This window comes from Trichomycterus rosablanca, chromosome 4 (genome assembly GCF_030014385.1).
Source record: "Trichomycterus rosablanca isolate fTriRos1 chromosome 4, fTriRos1.hap1, whole genome shotgun sequence".
Classification (NCBI taxonomy): Eukaryota; Metazoa; Chordata; class Actinopteri; order Siluriformes; family Trichomycteridae; genus Trichomycterus; species Trichomycterus rosablanca.
In genome coordinates this window covers 42530421-42553858 of record NC_085991.1, presented here as the reverse complement: position 1 = coordinate 42553858, position 23438 = coordinate 42530421, and the positions used below count along the sequence as shown (strand labels likewise).

Below are 23438 nucleotides of genomic sequence, written 5' to 3'. Positions count from 1 at the left end.
TGTCAATACTGTGTTTTATTGACAATTCTATTGCATCAGTATAACCTTACAATGATTTTTGGAATCAGACCGTAAACATAACAAACCAAGCATGAATAACGTGCTCAGTAACGATAAATTATGTGAAGGGATTCTAAGAGAAAGATGCAGAAGTAGGACTTCATTAAACCAGCCAGCAGTAGAGTTGCCAATATGGAGCTGGAGTCAGGTGATCATTTAGGAGAGTTTGAGAGGCGTGTTTGTCGAGGATAGCTGGGCATCTGTGTTGATGAAGGTAGGGTAGGTGATTATAAGGCTTGCAAAAGGGTGCCGGGGTGTTGGTGCACTCTGCCACCTCTTAGAGCAAGGACCAGATGCAGTACAGAGCCACCCTGGATTTTATAATCTGCTGCTGTTTTCTCATCGTTCCTGAAAAGAAAAAGAGTATAAATGGGTTAATACTCAACAATCTTTGTTTTTATATTCTACAATCTAACATTTTATATTAATGAACAAAATAAGTTTGTTCGTTTTTTAACACCATGTCAGCTGCTATAGCTATTATCATGGCTGAATAATATGTTTTATCTTTAAAAAGTCAAAGTGGAGGTAGATTTGTTTCTTTATAGGAATTCATGAAGAGACTTTACATGGATTAGGGTGTTGTTTGCGTGACAGTGAGGGTGCAGAGTTTAACTAACTTTTCATATCCTACATGGCTCCCTACAGTTGGCTCCCGATGTATTAATTCCTAAACAATGGGTGCAGAATAGAGCTCTATGCATATGAATAGAGGTCTACTAAGCTTATTACAAATCAATGTGAAAACAAAATTGGTACATAAAAATGTCTGTGCATGCCTTACACTTTAACACTGATCATTAGAGTTCAATTAAAAATACTGAGTGTAGGAAGAGAGTCATTTAAAGTCTCTTACATCTGTTTTCCACTATAGATTAGTCTCTGTTGCTGAGGTGGAATCCCCTCCTTTTCTTCCACTCTCTCTTTTATTCTCTCCACCTGGATGTGATAAACAGAACAGAACAGTGCATGGAAAAACAGCATGTTCCCGTTTACAACAAAGAAACAAAATTATCAATGTCTGATGTTGACTGCTACCAAACATCCACCTGAATCCAGACCAGAAACAAATCAACATACGCTCGGCAACCGGATCGAGATATCTAGCATGTCCGATGTCTGAATGGGTGTTTCCCGACTGGCAATGAGTGCTATGTCAAACAGCCAATGAGAACACAAGATACAGCGTGAGAAGAAATGCAGGGGAGGAGTGTAAAAGGCTGTACAGGGGCTTAATATAGTTTATATCATAATACACAGGTGTTACACACAAGTTTTACAGTATTTCTGACCTTATCGTTCTCTACAAAACACCAACGTTGCATTGCAAAAATATTTATTAACCTCCAACTCACTACCCAACATCCCAAGCCAAATCCACTAAGATTCATTTATTTTTTCTTTGTTTTTACGTGACAGAAGCATTGACGTGAGTGTGCCTTTAAGAGAGACGCTCTGTTCACAGTATCGATATAAGTGATTCATGAGTCGATTCATTTTATGTGAAGCGTAAGTTTCTCTTCTCAGTCATCTCTCCGTGTTTACTGTTATTAATTAATGTCGTGGTTTTAAATAAACACCAGCTACTACAGAACATTTTGTGTGACTCTCTTACATTAAAAAGCTCAATTAAAAAGCTTAATTAAACTGCTATTACCACAGATCTGTAACCGAGTCAGACTCGTTCCGTCTGTGGAGCTAAAAGTTTTCTGTCAGAGCAGATGATCCTGAACTATGTATGATGCACAACGTTAATTATGTTATTTTAGGTCGTGAAGAGCTTTCACCATGGTTTCTGTACGATGGTTGATGAATGGTGATGTGATGGTTGGTGCTTGTAGCTCAAAGTCTGGATCAATCCACTGAGCTGTTAAGCTTAACATGGTCTTTATATATCACACGATCGGATCGGCTACATTTGGGAAATATCGATTTATAGCCGATCGATCGTTCCATCTCTAGTCATAAGGTGTTTCGGGTCTTTCAACTACAGACACCCTCACCCAGGCAACCCGACCGGGAGTGATCTGTTCTTAGCCTGTGTCCAAGCAGCAACAGCCCACGGTTTGTCCCTCCTAATCCACAACCATCTTGAAGCTTTCTCTGCTGCTTATGAAGCTTGTCTGATGGCTTTCCTTTTCTGAGTGCCAGTGCTACCCAGGGTACTATAAGCTTTGCAAAGTGAGATTCCTGCAAAGCCCCTCGCCCCCACGTCAATGGGTAAGCACCGTGCCCTCCACCCCCTTCTGCGGCACTCCTCCGCCAGCTCCATGTATTTGTCTAATGCGTCATGTGGTAGGCCAGTGGTAGCTTAGTGGTTAAGATGCTAGACTAGTGATCATAAGGTTGCCGGTTCAAGCCTCACCACCACCACTGTAACCCTCAATTGCTCAAAGTGTAGTCATAATTGTAAGTCGCTTTGGATAAAAGCATCTGCTAAATGCTGAAAATGTAAATGTGGTAAAAAAAAACAAAAAAACAGTGTTTGGCTATTTACGTCAGCCATTACGTAGTCATACACTGACCCCAGCGCTGACATTGTGAAATAAAGAAAAAACATTGAGACAGAAGCATGTAAACTATTTTCACTATTCATGAGGTGGGTAATACTCTGCATTTCCATAATAAATAGTGCAACTATTGATTGTTGGAATTTTTTTATTTATTTTACTATGTCAACAATGTGACAATATTTTTGACTGCACCTCTGACAAAGCCAGATGGCAGCTGGTTGAAGTCTGCTGTAGGATACTGTGCAATGAAAAAGGGGTATATAGTGTTTCCATTGCCAAGTGACCTGTACAGTACCCAAACTGACCAGGAACCAAGTGTACCAAAGCGGGTTGTGTGGGTGAAGTGAGACACAGTTTAATTGGTCAAACCAATTCATGACTGGAGTGAGTAATTATAAGGGCCACACAAACACAAAAGAGAAAACAAAAGCAAAAGAACTTACAGGGCTACAGAAAATTAAACACCATAACAATCACCGGGGGGGGTGTATGTTTATGTATATATAAATATGTACACTAATCAGCCATAACATTAAAACCACCTTGTTTCTACACACACTGTCCATTTTATCAGCTCCACTTACCATATAGGAGCACTTTGTAGTTCTACAATTGCTGACTGTAGTCCATCTGTTTCTCTGCATGCTTTGTTAGCCCCCTTTCATGCTGTTATTCAATGGTCAGGACTCTCCCAAGACCACTACATAGTAGGTATTATTTGGGTGGTGGATCATTCTCAGCACTGCAGTGACACTGACATGGTGGTGGTGTGTTAGTGTGTGTTGTGCTGTTATGAGTGGATAAAAAACAGAAATGCTGCTGGAGTTTTTAAACACCTCGCTGTCACTGCTGGATTGAGAATAGTCCACCAACCAAAAATATCCAGCTAACAGCGCCCCGTGGGCAGCGTCCTGTGACCACTGATGAAGGTCTAGAAGATGACCAACTCAAACATCAGTAATAGATGAGCGATCGTCTCTGACTTTACATCTACAAGGTGGACCAACTAGTTAGGAGTGTCTAATAGAGTGGACAGTAAGTGGAACTCCAGCAGCGCTGCTGTGTCTGATCCACTCATACCAGCACAACACACACTTACACACCACCACCATGTCAGTGTCACTGCAGTGCTGAGAATAATCGACTACTTAAATAATATCTGCTCTGTATTGGTCCTGTGGTGGTCCTGACCATTGAAGAACAGGGTGAAAGCAGGCTAAAAAGATATGTAGAAAAAACAGATGGACTACAGTCAGTAATTGTAGAACTACAAAGTGCTTCTATATGGTAAGTGGAGCTGATAAAATAGACAGTGAATGTAGAAACAAGGAGGTGGTTTTAATGTTATGGCTGATCAGTGTATATAAATTCGTTCAGGATGTTCTTTATCAGGAATTAGACCTACCTTGTCTGTTGGTTCTATGTCAATTTCAATTTCTTTGCCAGTCAGGGTCTGGGTAGGGGAAAATACTGAGCGGTTAGTTAATTATCTTAATTACAGTGTTTGGTTCAGATAAACATCTTTACATTTTGTATTAATTATATTCAGGCCAGTAAAAAAAAATAAAGAGCTCCACATATTGTCTTTTCGTTCTTGTTCTAAACACGATATTACTACAATCCATACCCACCGTGTCATTACTGCAACACAATTTATTGTTAATATTATCATTTAACGTTTATTGTGACCCACGCTTAGTATAATGAACATATAGACACGTTTTATAAGGTTAAATCACTACACTGTTGTTACAAAGGGGAACATGTGCACCAAAAATTTGCAGTTTATATAAAACTAGCTGATCTGAACACGGACTATAATGAACTCAGCGCTTGTTAGCTACAGTGCTAATCTAACCCCTTTTGCTAACTGGCGGTGTAAGAGAAAGGCAGTTTTATGTCTTACCTTAACTTTGATCAGCATTGTGAACTTTTATTTATTGTATGAACACACGGGGTGTATAAATACAAGTGCTAAACAAATAAATCAGGAAAATACTGAACGTTTTCTCTATCGATAATTCCTCTGGTTAGTCTCAAGCAATCAATTGAAGCTTCTGAGCAACTCAAAAATATTTCCTACCCTACACTACCACGAAGAGTACCTACGTAGACTATCGGGTTTATTTAAAAATATAAATTGTGTAAAAAAAAACAAATGCAGTCTCATTTAAAGATCATTATTAATAATGTTTAATGAACAAAAACGCGAGCTTTATTTGGGCTGCTTAATGGGCAAAAATCATGGAACGGAACTAACTGCAATATAGCCGAACCACTGCTATCGCTACCCGCCATGCGTTGTGTTCCAAATACTCTATACATTCCTACTTCCTGTACACTTCATAGTGTACCAGCAGCCTCCAAATTTTATTACCAGGAGATCACACTGTTGCAATGCTTAAAGTTTTTTAATAAATGTTCGAAACTTTTTATAGAAAGATTTCAAAACTCGTTTAGAAAATTAAGAACACGCCCTAACTAGTGCACTACAGAGTTAACATGATGTGATTCAGGATACAGCGATTGTTTTGTAGTCCCTGCAGACGAAACAGTACCACTCGACAGGGACATTTTAGTGAAAAAAAACTACATTTGAAGGCGTTAATGTAAATATTCGAGAAAAAAAACTCATCTCCGCCTTTTCGTGTAGCTTCCTGTGAATTTTGCTCTGGTCTCTGTCATGCATTCCTTCCTGTGACACTGACAGGAACTCCAGCTATTTGTAAGTCACTACACGTTTATTAAGTTATTATGCATACCAGGGATAAGGCTGTTCAATTAATCGATTTGTATCGTGATCGTGCTAAAAATCGAATACAGTGTTTGAGGTTAACTAAATTCAGTTGGTTAATTCATGTTTGCATTGACTGGTGCATTGAATCAGGAGCTGTACATTCATGTATTTAAACTGTATACTGTAGTGCATTTACAGGTGATGGACACATGGAAGAAATAACAGAAACCTCTAACAATATATTAATATGAGGGAGTGGTTAAAGAGTGGAGTCAGACTAAGAAACAGTTCAATTATGGATGGAATCTTGTCATTCAAGTCCTGATTTGTTTGTGGTTAGATGGTGGTGCATTTTTATTTTCAAAAAGAGCTTTTTTATTTTACTGAGGGAGGAAGGAGGTGCAATTCAGAACTTTTTATGAATGTTTAATGATGTTCCCCTCTGGAGATTAAAGAGCTCATGGAAGAACTTGACCTATTGCTGATTTTACTGAATCCCCTCTTAAATACACCAATCAGCCATAACATTAAAACCACCTCATTGTTTCTACACACATTGTACAGTTTTATCGGCTTCGCTTACTATATAGAAGCACTGTAGTCCATCTGCTTCTCTGCATGCTCTGTTAGCCCCCTTTCATGCTGTTCTTCAATGGTCAGGACTCTCCCAGGACCGCTACAGAGCAGGTATTATTTAGGTGGTGGATGATTCTCAGCACTGCAGTGACACTGACATGGTGGTGGTGTGTTAGTGTGTGTTGTGCTGGTATGAGTGGATCAGACACAGCAGCGCTGCTGGAGTTTTTAAACACCTCACTGTCACTGCTGGACTGAGGATAGTCCACCAACCAAATATATCCAGCCAACAGCGCCCCATGGGCAGCATCCTGTGACCACTGATAAAGGTCTACAAGATGACCAACTCAAACAGCAGCAATAGATGATCGATCGTTTTTGACTTTACATTTACAGGTGTAAGGTATAGGTATAGGTGGACCAACTAGGTAGGAATGTCTAGCAGAGTGGACAGTGAGTGGACACGATATTTAAAAACTCCAGCAGCCCTGCTGTGTCTGATCCACTCATACCAGCACAACACACACTAACACACCACCACCATGTCAGTGTCACTGCAGTGCTGAGAATTATCCACCACCTAAATAATACCTGCTCTGTGGGGGTCCTGACCCTTGAAGAACAGAGTAAAAGCAGGTTAAAAAGTATGTAGAGAGAGATAGATAACTACAGTCAGTAACTGTTGACTTTCAAAGTGCTTCTATATGGTAAGTGGAGCTGATAAAATGGACAGTGAGTGTAGAAACAAGGAGGTGGTTTTAATGTTATGGCTGATCAGTGTATGTGGTTGTTATGTATCAATATACTATTATCCTGATGTATGGAACATAAATCAGGTAAGAGGGTTTGCACCATGGGGTGCACCAACTTTTGTGAAATTGTAAAATTGGTTGGTTGGCACCAATTGTACTAAACAGTTGGCAAATATTGTGGGCATTGCCATACACATTTTTATGTGTATAAGAATAAAAAATAGGTGCAGTTAAACTATACCTGTTTATGTTGACACAAAGATGTCACCAGCTTTAATTAATTGCAAGGAATTAAGAGGCCATACTACTATGGTAAATAACATTATACAACTTTTTAAAGGCACAAAGTTGCTTTACTTCCAGAAGGACACACAATAAAATTAAATGACTCAGAAGTTTGTCTGCCATCCTTTCAGTCACAGAAAATGAACAGTTGCAAGTCATGAAAATAGCAAGATTGTCATGAAATACAAGTCCTTTATAAGTGTATGACAGTTGTTTAATTATACACTAATATATTGTTAATTGCTCTTATAGTATTTCATGCAAGTGGTTGTTAATGGATTATAAAACCCTACACTGTAATCCTAACCATCGTAACCATGTCTAAAATACTGTACTTTTCTTAGTGCACCACAAATATAACTTGTGTATTATTAATGGCAAGTATTATTAATGAGAGTGCACTGACAAGTGCACCAACCAATGACTAGGCTGTTTGGCCACCCACCCTCCAGACATAGCTAATCTGACGGGCCGATAGAACCATTGTGAGTCAAACCCTGGATCTCAGCAGTAGGGGGCTAGCATATTTTACTGCTGTGCCACAAATGTGCTTACCTGAGGGATATTTGTTATAACAATGTTATGTATTTGCCATGTTATTGTTAGGATAAGCAATGAATTTGAACACATATAAGTCGTATCCTTGACTTTTTAAGCATGATTATGTGGTATTTACATTTATGTCTACTGTACATTTAATGTGCAATTTGTAAGTCTTTATTTGCTTGATGTACAAAGAATAATTAACCACCTAAACAATATCTAGTGTTGATCCATTCCTGGGGATGTGCATGATTAAATTTCACCCATTTTCTTTCTCACAGTGTAACATTGTTCTTATCTGGCTTGGAGGGAGGGAACAAGGAGCCCACTCCTACATACAACAGCTGTTTTCAACCAGAGATACTGTAACATTCTCAAGGTCAATCAGACATGCCTCGCATTGAGAATGACATTAAACTCGACTTCAAGGATGTGCTGCTCCGTCCCAAACGCAGCACGCTCAAGTCTCGTAGCGAGGTAAAATAGAATGGGTTCTATTTCTGTAAACATTCCATAGGTTATTGCCTTAATACAATAACTTATATTATTGCTGCTAGAGGTTTTCCAAGCTCTAAAAATCACATAACCATATCTTTTTTTTTTGTACTTTGGTCTTTCAGGTGGACCTGATGCGCTGCTTTACTTTCAGAAACTCGAAAGGCAATTACAGAGGTATCCCTATCATTGCTGCTAACATGGACATGGTTGGAACCTTTGAGATGGCAGTTGCGCTGCATCAGGTATGAATGAGATCACTATGCCTGCCTCCATAGCAGTAGGTTTTATGTCAGCAATTTTATGTTGGAGCTAGATAATTGTGACATGGCAGTATTAACAAAACCTCCTGCTACTCTAAAATCATAATATAATCTAATAAAGACTTCATTTAAAGTGAAATCTAGCCCTGTGGGAAAGAATACACGTCCTTTTTTATTGGGTGGGGGGATATTTCTGATTGCACCTGTAAAGTAATTAGACTGCCTTTCCTAAAGGGCCGGGCAGTATAACAATAATTATTAATACACCCAAACATCTTTAAAAACTCAACATACAACCATTTATTTCAGTTATTATCTTCTTCCTGATCAGGTTCACAGTAGGTCTGGCACCACCCAGAAACTTTATCACAGCCAGTAATCCTTCTGCATAAACCTGGAAGGCAGTGGGAGACACCGGGAGAACATGTAAAACTCCTCCCAGACAGTGACTGGTGACCCATGTTGCAATGTGGGACTAAATATATGTGAACGCTCATAAATATGAATTTCCAGTTTTTAAGCCACACCCATTGCTTAAAGTTGAATAAAATCGAATATATGCCTTCAACTTTGTGGTAACAGTTCGGGGCATGCCCTTTCCTGTTCAGCATGTCTGTGTCCCTGTACATAAAGTGAGGTCCACAAAGCCATGGTTTGATGAACTGGGTGTTTTAAATCAACCCTAAGTTGAGAAGATTGAGATTTTGTTGAAAAACGTCAGTTTTTTGTGTTAATATGTATTTATTTTATTTGTTGATTGTACAGCATGTGATTAACGTTTAATACAAAGGTTAACAAACCCTTTTGTTCTTCAGTTTTCAGTATTTACTGCCGTACACAAGCATTACTCTGTAGATGACTGGAAAGAGTTTGCAGTAAAGCACCCTGAATGCCTCCAGGTACAAATAACAATTTGACTTTAACTTGACTTTAACACATTTACAAAATTCTGAGTTTATACCACTGAAACACCACTGTTCTGTTCTGCTCACACAAGTATTCACGGTTTCTCTCTCTGTCTGTCCTCAGAGCATGGCCGTCAGCACTGGAACGAGCGACGGTGATTTTGAGAAGCTGAATGCCATTTTGACTGCCATTCCTCAGATACAGTACATCTGTGTTGATGTAGCAAATGGTTACTCAGAACACTTTGTGCATTTTGTCAAGGATGTGAGGCAGAAGTTTCTCTCCCACACCATCATGGTGAGTGGCTTATCCACACCATTGTTTAGTCAGACATTTAGATAACAAGGCATTGGTATAGGACAGTGAGCATTGTAAATATAGCTGTGCATTTGAATGTTTTTTTATCAAGGCTGGTAATGTTGTCACTGGAGAGATGGTGGAGGAGCTCATCCTTGCTGGTGCGGATATCATCAAAGTAGGCATCGGTCCAGGTGATAACACCATATTATGTAACAAGTTATTATGAGTGGAACTGTTACTTCAGTATAGTGAAGGTTTACATACACTTGCATTAAACATTCTTAGGTTCTGAGTAATTTTTGCAACTGTTCTACATTACAAAATCTATTGGGTCTAAAATACATTGGTAAATTTTTTTTCTCTTTCGGCTGCCCCTATTTAGGGTATATTTAGGGTTCGCCAGAGTGGATCTGGTCCACATACCAGACTTGGCACAGTTTTTTACATCAGCTGCCAAACGTTCTTTAATACACATTATGATAAGGCATTTATAAGGCTTCGTACAGATTTCAGAAAAGCAAATTTAAGGCGGACGAAGCCATTCCACCAATATCAGTAAATTAAGTCAAGTCAAATTTATTTGTATAGCACTTTTTACAACACACATTGTCTCAAAGCAACTTTACAGAATCCAGGACAGACAGATCAAAACCCCTGTTGAGCAAGCCGAGAGCGACGGTGGCAAGGAAAAAAAAAACTTAAAATTACAGGAAGAAACCTTGAGAGGAACCAGACAGAATGTTCCCAACTTTTTTGAACTTTTTAAATGGACTGTGGCATGTTGGAACCTATAGTGGTCTGACAAATCAACCTAATCAATGCTTTGTTATGAAAGTCAATGATTAGAAGAACATTCCAGACAGTTACCAGAATTTAAAAGCCAGGATCTGTCCTGCTATGGGGTTGTATTTGTGCCCATGACATGGCTTTGTAAGATTAAGCATAACATAATGTGTTTCTACAGTTTTTAACTTAACCATTGTCCATTTAATAAAGAAATATGCACAGAAGTCCCAATGCATTACCGGAAGGCAGTCTATAATTAGCTACAGGGATTGTTATTGATCAGTATGGGCTAGTAGCAATGACATATAGATAAATATGTAGGGAGTTCCCCCCAGGGGCCGAAAGATTGCAACAGCATTTCCGCTGGTCATTAGATAGTAAAAGGTTAATAAAGGCCAAGGATAGTTTCCAAATCACAGATTTTTATTTTTAAGTTTATGACACAAGAATATCTCTACAAAGTCACTGGTGTGCTCATGTTGTCCATTTGTGTAAATGCAGATTAGTGTGTGTATTTCTTTTCATTATTGTGATGTTAATCTGTTATTTTTCTGTGTAGGCTCAGTGTGTACGACCCGTAAGAAGACCGGTGTGGGTTACCCTCAGCTGAGTGCTGTTATCGAGTGTGCTGATGCTGCACATGGTCTGGGTGGACACATTATCTCTGTGAGACATTCTCTCTGTAGATACACTTACGTGATTGGGGCTGTATTCAAAGTCTACAACTCAGGTTAAAAAGACAAAAAAACAGATAAACAAAACAGATTAACAGAAAAAATGTTAACTCATCTATTAAGGTACACAATCTTATGTATGTGAATGGCTTAAACCCCACTCTCGGAAAAAAACAACCACCAGATGCAAAAGTCCCTAAATTAGTGTAAATTAGTGCAGCCCATATAGATGATGTATATAATTTGCGTGAAATTTACACCCCACATTGCCAGATTTTTTAAATGTGATGGTAAAAGTCTCTATAGAAAATAAGACACCCTTATGTTTTGGGGGGAAAAAAGACTGTAAGAGAGATATCTCTATCTAAATGCAGATCATATATATATATATAATTTCGATATTAACTTCACACTATGTGTAACATGCCCACTTGTGCCTAGTCAAGCCTGATTCGCTTCAGTCAGGGGTGGCTCTTTATTATCGGCTTTGTTATCCAGCTCATTGCTGGGTCCTCTTTTTACCTGTCCTTGTTGCTTTGTTTGTTTGGTGCCATTTATATACCACGCTGTAAGTGACTTAATGACCTGCCCTGCTTCTTCCACTGGCCCTTGTGCATTTACCGGCATCTCTGTCTGCATCTCTTCTGGCAGAAGTGGCAATCCAGCTCCCCGATATTCCTCTCCAGTTTGTTGCTTTCTTTTTGATTTTCTGGCCGATTGTTTAATACACTCCTAATTAAATATTCTGCGATGTCCTTTAACGCTGCAGATGTGGGACTTTATCTGGCGCAAGGCGCTCACCACCCTGTGACACTATGAGCTTGATGTTATTCCACTCTGAATACAGCCCTTATGTAAAATTATGCAATATTGTTTGGCAATTTCGATAGAATTAAACACTTAAATTATTATTTTCCTATATGTTCTTTTAATTAGGATGGAGGATGTACCTGTCCTGGTGATGTTTCTAAAGCTTTTGGTGGGTTTTACTGTGGGTTTTAACCTGCTCTGCTCCACTTTCACTCACATTGCTTACCATGCTGGCTAATAGAAACTGTCCAATACAATTTAAATGATTCCTTTATTAACTTCAATGCTATTGTAAAAAAAATTGTTACATAAAACAGGAAGGAAATTTTCTCTGAACAGTTGTGCCTGACTCTGTATTTTGATTTGTATTTTGATTAAACTGAATTTGGATTGGTTGTGCTGTATGACGGACAGGTGCGGGGGCGGACTTTGTGATGCTGGGCGGGATGTTGGCAGGTCACTCAGAGAGTGGAGGCGAGACTATTGAAAAAAACGGCAAAAAGTACAAACTGTTCTATGGCATGAGCTCTGATACTGCCATGAAGAAACATGCAGGGGGTGTGGCAGAGTACAGGTGAGAAAAACATTCATTCATTCATTCATTGCCTGTTTTACCACCACTTGATCCTAATCAGTTAAAGTTAGGAAACACCTCGGACAGGTCGCCGGTCCATTACAGGGCAAATTTTACTACCTCCAATTAGTCTGACTGCATGCTTTTGGATAGTGGGAGGTAACCAGAGCTCCCAGAGGAAACCAACCCTGACACCGTAAGAACACGCAAACTCCACACAGAAAGGACTTGAACTGCTCCACCTGGGAATTGAACCCAGAACCTTCTGGCTGTGACGCAACAATGCCACAAATATGTTAGAAATACATAGCCCACAGCCCAAAGACATGTGTGAGGTGAATTGGAGATACAAAATTGTCCATGACTGTGTTTGATATAACCTTGTGAACTGATGAACCTTGTGTAATGAGTAACTACCGTTCCTGTCATGAATGTAACCAAAGTCTAAAACATGACGTTAAAATCCTAATAAACAAACAGAGCGGTAAGTTCTGCCAACCCACCACCAATAGAATCCAGGGTTCAAATCCCCCAGTGGTGCTATCAGCCAGTAAGAAAGTCTACATACAAACATGATTGGCTATATCTGAGGTTGGGTGGCCAAGGCCCAGTGATGGATTGGCAGCCTGTCTGGGGTGTATTAATGCATCCCGCCCAGTCATTCCAGGGAAGCCAGACTCACCACAACCCTGACCAGGATAAAGCGGTGGTAGAACATGTAAATGAATTGAACACTCTACCAATATCAGCAGTTTAATCAGTTAGTTCAATATGTTTTATTTATTTAATGTGGGTAATGCCATTTAATAAATAATATGGATATTAATAAATAATTCAATATAACAGATACATACATTGTATTTTAATGTTTACAACATATTAACAATATATTGAACAAAGACTATGGCTGCTGTTTAGATCACAGTTAAAGTTAAACGTTTATAAACACTTGTACCTGACATGCCTAGAAGTCTAAGACCACTAGTGATCATGCTAATTATAATTCGTAATAGAAATTATTGTAATATATTAAAGAAAATGCAAAACAGAAGGATTTTTATTAGTAGTCTCAGACTTTTGATCAACACTGTATATCATAGCAGTCTTGGAATTTGAATGATTTTGCAACACATACTTCTTTGCCCCAAAAACCTCCTCATTTATTTGTTCTTTTGTAAGTGCACCAAACTTCACATCAAACTAGTCAAGTCAACTTAACTTTATTTATATAGCGCTTTTTACAATAGATATTCTCTCAAAGCAACTTTACAAAATCCAGGACAGCTCTTTTAGCTTAACAGCTCCTAAGTACAGGGGTTGGACAAAATAACTGAAACACCTGGTTTTAGACCACAATAATTTATTAGTATGGTGTAGGGCCTCCTTTTGCGGCCAATACAGCGTCAATTCGTCTTGGAAATGACATATACAAGTCCTGCACAGTGGTCAGAGGGATTTTAAGCCATTCTTCTTGCAGGATAGTGGCCAGGTCACTACGTGATGCTGGTGGAGGAAAACGTTTCCTGACTCGCTTCTCCAAAACACCCCAAAGTGGCTCAATAATATTTAGATCTGGTGACTGTGCAGGCCATGGGAGATGTTCAATTTCACTTTCATGTTCATCAAACCAATCTTTCACCAGTCTTGCTGTGTGTATTGGTGCATTGTCATCCTGATACACGGCACCGCCTTCAGGATACAATGTTTGAACCATTGGATGCACATGGTCCTCCAGAATGGTTCGGTAGTCCTTGGCAGTGACGCGCCCATCTAGCACAAGTATTGGTGCCAAGGGAATGCCATGATATTGCAGCCCAAACCATCACTGATCCACCCCCATGCTTCACTCTGGGCATGCAACAGTCTGGGTGGTACGCTTCTTTGGGGCTTCTCCACACCGTAACTCTCCCGGATGTGGGGAAAACAGTAAAGGTGGACTCATCAGAGAACAATACATGTTTCACATTGTCCACAGCCCAAGATTTGCGCTCCTTGCACCATTGAAACCGACGTTTGGCATTGGCACGAGTGACCAAAGGTTTGGCTATAGCAGCCCGGCCGTGTATATTGACCCTGCGGAGCTCCCGACGGACAGTTCTGGTGGAAACAGGAGAGTTGAGGTGCACATTTAATTCTGCCGTGATTTGGGCAGCCGTGGTTTTATGTTTTTTGGATACAATCCGGGTTAGCACCCGAACATCCCTTTCAGACAGCTTCCTCTTGCGTCCACAGTTAATCCTGTTGGATGTGGTTTGTCCTTCTTGGTGGTATGCTGACATTACCCTGGATACCGTGGCTCTTGATACATCACAAAGACTTGCTGTCTTGGTCACAGATGCGCCAGCAAGACGTGCACCAACAATTTGTCCTCTTTTGAACTCTGGTATGTCACCCATAATGTTGTGTGCATTGCAATATTTTGAGCAAAACTGTGCTCTTACCCTGGTAATTGAACCTTCACACTCTGCTCTTACTGGTGCAATGTGCAATTAATGAAGATTGGCCACCAGACTGGTCCAATTTAGCCATGAAACCTCCCACATTAAAATGACAGGTGTTTCAGTTTCATTGTCCAACCCCTGTAGGTGCATGTGTAACTACTGTAACAGGATAGGGCCTTCCCCAAACATTGATATAAAGTTAAAAGCATATCATTTATTTTTGATATATTTGATTGTATACAATTGCTAGCAGTGAATGTGGATGAAACACCTAATACAGTAATTAGGAGGAGTGTCTACATACGTGTCTCTCACAAGCTAAACAGATCCTGGTGTGCGTTAGATTAGATGTCCACATCTGAGTCCTTTGTGTGTGTGTGTTTTGCAGGGCATCAGAGGGTAAGACAGTGGAAGTGCCCTATAAAGGGCCGGTGGAGTTCACCATGAAGGATGTGCTGGGTGGAGTTCGCTCCACATGCACCTACGTAGGAGCTGCTAAGCTGAAAGAGCTGAGTCGCCGTACCACCTTTATCAGAGTGACTCAGCAGCTCAACACTGTATTTGGGAATGATGCCTGAGCTTGCGCTACTGCTCATGAGTGGCAGAGTTCGCTGAGGTGTTCATGTAAAGAGGGGAACATTGCCAAATTCATGCAATGGTTTATATGCCATGCATCTGTAGTAAAGACCACATGTTAATGCAACACACACACACACACACACCAGCACATAGATAAACCTCACAAGTGTTCTCACAACACTGTTACACTTAGCACGACTGAAAATTACTGACTGTACGCTTTGTCTGTCCATAAACATTTTATGGGAGTTTTTTAGAATGTCATTTTATGTTGTTTTATTGATTCTACTAAAAATGTTCAAAACATAATGAAAAGTATGCTTGCTCTATTCTCTTATTTTCTCTTTTACTTTCTTTTTCTTTTTTGTTTTAATTATTAGAATTGATTTTTATGCCCCAGCCATCACTGCCCTCAATTTATCGACACTGTGTATTTGTCACTGTAACATCTGCCAAAAACTATTAACGAGCCTTAAATTTTTAATTGATCTAATCAGCACTTTTTGTTAGTTGTCATTTACTGTTCTGTAGTTTATTTATGGCTCACATTCCTGTTGGTATTGTTGGACCAAACTTTTAAAAGCACGTTTTTGCTATTTCACATTGTTCTCCATTCAGTAGGTCTGACGTCATGTGTGCACTGATGAATAAAAGACGACTACTTCTGGTACTACTGTTTTTGTTATTGGTCTGTTTTAATTTTTAAAAAATGCCTTATTTATTTAAAAAGTTCTATGTTTTAAATTTCATTTCACTAGTTTAATGAATCTTCAGATTTGTGTTCTGTGGTTTATGGGACTCTGCGATCATGTGCAAACTGTTTCTTACACCTGATGCTGCACATAAACATCTGAACTGAAAGCCTTTTAAGGAAATACTGTCCAATAAGCAGTTAAAATACATGTGTTTTCTGATTGGTATGTGTTCCTGTGTAGGCTGGCTATGCTAGAAAGGTGGCATTGCTGCATTTGGGGCTGCGTAGCCCATGCTGACCTGTGTCCACTGCCAAAAGTAGCTACAGGTTGCACATAAGCAGAACTGAGAAGATAGATATATAGATATACTTTATTTGTCATATATACAGTAGTGTTCAAAAAAATAGCAGTGATTTTAAAAAAGCGAATAAAGCACAAATTCATTATAATAACTTTTATTTCCATAAATGCAAATGCACTGAAAATACTACACTTTCAATTCTAAATCAAAACATTAACAACATTTAGCCAATTTGTGTTCATCCTTTACAGAACATTAAGAAAAATGAATATTAGGCTGTTCAAAAAAATAGCAGTGCCAGCATTTTTCTTTAAAAACTCAAACAAATTATCTATAAACTGAAAATGTTTAAGGTTTCACCAGTTCTCTATGGCATTGAAGTCAGGGGATTGGGCTGGCCACTCTATTACCTCGATCTTGTTTGTCTGTAAGCAAGATTTTTTGGGTCATTGTCATGTTGAAACACCCATTTTAAGGACATTTCTTCTTCGACATAGGGCAACATGATCTCCTCAAGTATTCTGATATATTTAAACTGATCCATGATCCCTTGTATGTGATAAATAGGTGTAACACCATGGTATGAAAAACATCCCCATATTATCATTTTGTACCACCGTGCTTTACTACCTTCACATTAAACTTTGGCTTGATGAGCCGCTCAGGTGGCGCAGCGGTAAAAAGAGACGCGCTGCAACCAGGGCTGGATTCTGAGAAACGTGGTTTCGAATCCAGCCTTGCTTTACCGGTTCGAAGCTGAGTGGCTATATGAGCAACGATTGGCCGGTTGCTCATATGGGGGGTGGGACAAAGAACCGGATGTGGTCTCTGTCTCCGGCTGATTGGAGGCGCTTGCACGGAGATGAGAGAGGGTGCCCTTAGGGTGTGTCTCTCCGCATGCAACGCTGGGTGGCGCCAAAACTCGTCGATGTGTGGGTGGCAAAGATGCATCTGGCTGCTGCTCGTGTTTTGGAGGGAATATGGGTTAGCTTCAATCACCTCCGTCAGGGCAGGGTTCGGCATAGACAGAGAGGAAGCACGATGCTAATTGAACAATTGGATGCGCTAAAAGGGGAGAAAAAGGGGTTTAAAAAAAAAAAAAAAAAAAACTTTGGCTTCACTTCAGTGCTCGGGGGTCGTCTGACATACTGTCTACGGCCACTAGACCCAAAAAGAACAATTTTGCTTTCATCAGTTCACAAAATGTTGAGCCGTTTCTCTTTGGACCAGTCAATGTGTTCCTTGGCAAATGTTAACCCATTCAGGATATGTCTGTTTCTTCACAACGGGACTTTGCAAGGAGTTCTTGCTTGTAAATTGGCTTCACTTAATCATCTTCTGTACTCACTGGTAACTTCAGATGTTCCTTGAGCTTTCTGGAGGTGATCATTGGCTGAGTATTTGCCATTTTGGCTATTCTTCAATCCATTCGAACAGTAGTTCCACACTTCCCTCCGTGTCTTTCAGGTTTTGGTTGTCACTTCAAGATATTTGAGATCAATTTAGCTGAGCAGCCTATAATCTGCTGCACTTCTCTGTATGTTTTTTCCCTCTACAATCAACTTTTTAATCAAGGTATGCTGTTCATCAGAACAATGTCTGGAACAACCCATTTTACCCAGTATTTCAGAAGGAAATGCGCTATGACCAACCTGTGCAACATTTGCCCCCCTCCTAACTTAAATAAGGGCCAAAATTGACACCCGTTCTTTTGCAGAATGAACGACTTCACCAAATGAACTCCTCACTGCTATTATTTTGAACAAGCCCCTTTCATTCAATGCTTCGATTACTCAGAATGAGCGGCATGCATGTCCTAATTGTTGGGTTTGTTTTGTTTTCATTACTCTACTACACTATCAAGTAACTTTTTTGCTATGTAGAAATAGCATTTTTACTAAAAACAGTGATTTATCAGGTTAATGGTGTTGGACTGCTATTTTTTTGAACACCACTGTACATATACAGTTGTACAGTACAATTACATTCTTTCTTTGCATATCCCAGCTTGTTTGCAAGCTGGGGTCAGAGCGCAGGGTCAGCCATCGGAAGGCGCCCCTGGAGCAGAGAGGGTTAAGGGCCTTGCTCAAGGACCCAACAGTGGCTGCATAGCAGAGCCTGGATTTGAACCGCGAATCTTCTGGTTGATAGCCCAAAGCCCTACCCACTAGGCTACCACTGTCCCAATTAAACCATGGAGCAATGACAGAAGATGGCCTGATGTAATGAATGATTTTTTTTATCATTTGAACGTCTGGGTGTGTATGTATTATGGGAAGAAGAAAAGCCGGTGCCAGCAGTTTGATGCTCTGGGCAATATTCTGCTGAAAAACCTTGTGTCCTGGCATACATATGAATGCTACTTTGACACATATCATCTACCTAAACGTTGTAGAACAAGTACTCCTTATTATGACAATATTATTCTTTCACGGCAGTGGCCTTTTTCTTGATTGTATTTCACAAATATAAATACATTTTGAAATTGATGTCTACAATACACTTTAAAAAATGTTGGGACAAGGCAGAATTTGTAACGGCCTTGGAGGCGCCAGGTGTAGCCACAAACCTGCAAGAACTGAATGTGAACCCAATTTGCAGGATAATTTGCACTTATATGCAGAAATGCTGCCAAGTTCTTTGGGCCAAGTATACAGTGTATCACAAAAGTGAGTACACCCCTCACATTTCTGCAGATATTTAAGTATATCTTTTCATGGGACAACACTGACAAAATGACACTTTGACACAATGAAAAGTAGTCTGTGTGCAGCTTATATAACAGTGTAAATTTATTCTTCCCTCAAAATAACTCAATATACAGCCATTAATGTCTAAACCACCGGCAACAAAAGTGAGTACACCCCTTAGTGAAAGTTCCTGAAGTGTCAATATTTTGTGTGGCCACCATTATTTTCCAGAACTGCCTTAACTCTCCTTGGCATGGAGTTTACCAGAGCTTCACAGGTTGCCACTGGAATGCTTTTCCACTCTTCCATGACGACATCACGGAGCTGGCGGATATTCGAGACTTTGCGCTCCTCCACCTTCCGCTTGAGGATGCCCCAAAGATGTTCTATTGGGTTTAGGTCTGGAGACATGCTTGGCCAGTCCATCACCTTTACCCTCAGCCTCTTCAATAAAGCAGTGGTCGTCTTAGAGGTGTGTTTGGGGTCATTATCATGCTGGAACACTGCCCTGCGACCCAGTTTCCGGAGGGAGGGGATCATGCTCTGCTTCAGTATTTCACAGTACATATTGGAGTTCATGTGTCCCTCAATGAAATGTAACTCCCCAACACCTGCTGCACTCATGCAGCCCCAGACCATGGCATTCCCACCACCATGCTTGACTGTAGGCATGACACACTTATCTTTGTACTCCTCACCTGATTGCCGCCACACATGCTTGAGACCATCTGAACCAAACAAATTAAACTTGGTCTCATCAGACCATAGGACATGGTTCCAGTAATCCATGTCCTTTGTTGACATGTCTTCAGCAAACTGTTTGCGGGCTTTCTTGTGTAGAGACTTCAGAAGAGGCTTCCTTCTGGGGTGACAGCCATGCAGACCAATTTGATGTAGTGTGCGGCGTATGGTCTGAGCACTGACAGGCTGACCCCCCACCTTTTCAATCTCTGCAGCAATGCTAACAGCACTCCTGCGCCTATCTTTCAAAGACAGCAGTTGGATGTGATGCTGAGCACGTGCACTCAGCTTCTTTGGACGACCAACGCGAGGTCTGTTCTGAGTGGACCCTGCTCTTTTAAAACGCTGGATGATCTTGGCCACTGTGCTGCAGCTCAGTTTCAGGGTGTTGGCAATCTTCTTGTAGCCTTGGCCATCTTCATATAGCGCAACAATTCGTCTTTTAAGATCCTCAGAGAGTTCTTTGCCATGAGGTGCCATGTTGGAACTTTCAGTGACCAGTATGAGAGAGTGTGAGAGCTGTACTACTAAATTGAACACACCTGCTCCCTATGCACACCTGAGACCTAGTAACACTAACAAATCACATGACATTTTGGAGGGAAAATGACAAGCAGTGCTCAATTTGGACATTTAGGGGTGTAGTCTCTTAGGGGTGTACTCACTTTTGTTGCCGGTTGTTTAGACATTAATGGCTGTATATTGAGTTATTTTGAGGGAAGAATAAATTTACGCTGTTATATAAGCTGCACACAGACTACTTTTCATTGTGTCAAAGTGTCATTTTGTCAGTGTTGTCCCATGAAAAGATATACTTAAATATCTGCAGAAATGTGAGGGGTGTACTCACTTTTGTGATACACTGTATGTACGAAATGGTGAGGACATGTCCCCCCAATATACACTGCCTGGCCAAAAAAAAGGTCACCACCTGGATTTAACTAAGCAAATACGTAAGAGCCTCCCATTGGATAATTACTGCATGGGTGATTATATTTCAGCTGGCAACAAGTTATTTAACCCTAACTGATGCAGTGAGTAGCTTCTCATTTGTTAAACAACCATGTTGAAAGACAAATCCTGTGGTTGTGGAAAAGATGTTAATCTGTTTCAGAAGGGTCAAATTATTGGCATGCATCAAGCAGAGAAAACATCTATGGAGATTGCTGAAACTACTAACCCCATGATCTGGGGTTGCTGCAGTTGGTCAGGTCTAGGTTCAGCAACATTATGTGCCCAAAGAATGAGGTCAGCTGACTACCTGAATATACTGAATGACCAGGTTGTTCCATTAATGGATTTTTTCTTCCCTGATGGCACGGGCATATTCCAAGATGACAATGCCAGGATTCATCGGGCTTAAATTGTGAAAGAGTGGTTCAGGGAGCATGAGACATCATTTTCACACATGGATTGGCCACCACAGAGTCCAGACCTGAACCCCATTGAGAATCTTTGGGATGTGCTGGAGAAGACTTTGCGCAGTGGTCCAAATCTCCCATCATCAATACAAGATCTTGGGGGAAAATTAATGCAACTCTGGACAGAAATAAATGTTGTGACATTGCAGAAGCTTGTGGAAACGATGCCACAGCGAATGCGTTTCGTAATCAAAGCTAAAGGCGGTCCAACCAAATATTAGAGTGTGTGACCTTTTTTTTGGCCAGGCAGTGTATGTTGTGATTATGGCCTTGGTATGGCCACAACTATCTGGACACATTCCATAATTATTAAGTTTATGGGGTTTTTTTTGTCACAACTATTGCAAACGTTTATTTCACAGTGCCATAACAGGTTTGGTCAACAGGCGCCGCTAGCATACAAAATGTTATTAAAAACTTCGGTTGTGAACCTTTTCAGTATACTTTTACTTTTAGTGCTGTTTTACTTTTTCTAATTATTAACCTTTTAGTACACGTTTACTTTTTCGAGTTATTAACCTTTGTAGTACATGTTTACATGTCGAGTTTGGTGTGTCGTCGCCTCACAGAGCCAGATTTCACTTTGACAAGACTACAATCACATCAGACATAGTCAGGTCTCAGCGGTGATAATAGCATAATAGACAACAAGCACTGCAAACTATCATGTTATATTATAAATCTATTTAGTGCTCCAAACTATTTAGCACACTTTACTGACTGTAATCCATCTGTTTCTCTGCATGCGTTGTTAGCCTGCTTTAATGCTGTTCTTCAATGGTCAGGACCCCCACAGGATCTACAGAGTAGGTATTATTTGGGTGGTGGATCATTCTCAGCACTGCAGTGACACTGACACTCATGGTGGTGGTGTGTTAGTGTGTGTTGTGCTGGTATGAGTGGATCAGACACAGCAATGTTTTTAAACACCTCACTGTCACTGCTGGACTGAGAATAGTCCACCAACTAAAATTATATCCAGCCAACAGCACCCCATGGGCAGCATCCTTTGACCACTGATAAAGGTCTAGAAGATGACCAACTCAAACAGCAGCAATAGATGAGCGATCGTCTCTGACTTTACATCTACAAGGTGGACAGTGAGTGGACACAGTATGTAAAAACTCCAACAGTGCTGCTGTGTCTGATCCACTCATACCAGCACAACACACACTAACACACCACCACCATGTCATTGTCACTGCAGTGCTGAGAATGACCCACGACCCAAATAATACCTACTCTGTAGTGGTCCTGGGAGAGTCCTGACAATGAGGAACAGCATGAACGGGGGCTAACAAAGCATGCAGAGAAACAGATGGACTACAGTCAGTAACGGTAGAACTACAAATTGCTTCTATATGGTAAGTGGAGCTAATAAAATGGAAAGTGAGTGTAGAAACAAGGAGGTGGTCATAATGTTATGGCTGATCGGTGTATGCTGTATGAGGTATGAAACACCAGTTTTTGTTTGTTGCAAGTGAGAAAAACAATATAGTAAAAAAAATATTATTCTTTATAAGATATTAGTTTTGAGTATGCTGTAGCATTAGAAGAAATCTCTGTACAGAAAAAGTGAATAATGATGCATTTAATCTTTGTTAAATATACAAACAGCATTTTCTGAAAAGTTGGGATATTTTGTAAAACAGAGAAAGTTGATAGGTCAGAACTGAGAAGGATAGGATAGGGAACTATCAGAATCAAACAGGACCAGCAATGCACTAGCAGCAGCTCAACCCCCCCAACTGACACATCCCATGCATAACATGGATTTACAAGCGGGTCCGCTCCAGAAACTTGATGTCATGCCACCCCAGGGACAATACACTTCCAGGGCGGTTCTGTTGTGAGGTCCAAAAGATGTTGACCAATTTCACAGAAGGAAAAGAATGCGCTGGCATCACATGCCAATGTAAAACCGGACCGGACCAAGCAGACTGGTGTCACAGCTTTGCCAACAGTGGAGCTGGCGAGTCTGAGAGGGAGATATATAAATATATTTTAAAAATCCACCTGGAGCGAATGCTCACCAGGCGTAGGTAATAGTCAATTAAGCGAAACTGACAAATCAATCGTCTGCACCTCTGTGCCCACTCTGCCGGCCAAAATCCGGCAAATTGAATTGGGTGATGCAGCAGTCTATTACGCTAGCCCTACAATGCTGAAATTTCTGCCTTGCACCCCATTTTTCCCAGTGTAACTGGACCTGACATGACCCTGACGTCCTGCCTCAGACCTAAAGCATTTAATAAAAATGAAAAAAGAAATGAATTAAGAGAGAGACCAGTTTTAC

At 40.4% G+C, this 23438-nt stretch overlaps 2 protein-coding genes across 2 annotated transcripts; one reads left to right on the top strand and one right to left on the bottom strand.

The window, feature by feature from the left end:
- On the bottom strand, positions 1-4648 carry nedd8 (NEDD8 ubiquitin like modifier). The gene is made up of 4 exons (XM_062993347.1): positions 4480-4648; positions 3979-4026; positions 917-999; positions 1-408 (listed from the first exon to the last, which is right to left on the bottom strand). The coding sequence occupies exons 1-4, from the start codon at positions 4495-4497 to the stop codon at positions 288-290; spliced, it is 270 nt and encodes an 89-aa protein (XP_062849417.1). The 5' UTR covers positions 4498-4648; the 3' UTR covers positions 1-287.
- Positions 4649-5205: 557 nt separating this feature from the next.
- Positions 5206-15964, top strand: gmpr2 (guanosine monophosphate reductase 2). Its single transcript, XM_062993346.1, has 10 exons — positions 5206-5298; positions 7748-7943; positions 8087-8206; positions 9040-9123; positions 9254-9427; positions 9540-9621; positions 10776-10882; positions 11827-11869; positions 12115-12274; positions 15104-15964. The coding sequence occupies exons 2-10, from the start codon at positions 7857-7859 to the stop codon at positions 15291-15293; spliced, it is 1047 nt and encodes a 348-aa protein (XP_062849416.1). The 5' UTR covers positions 5206-5298; positions 7748-7856; the 3' UTR covers positions 15294-15964.
- Positions 15965-23438: the final 7474 nt, after the last annotated feature.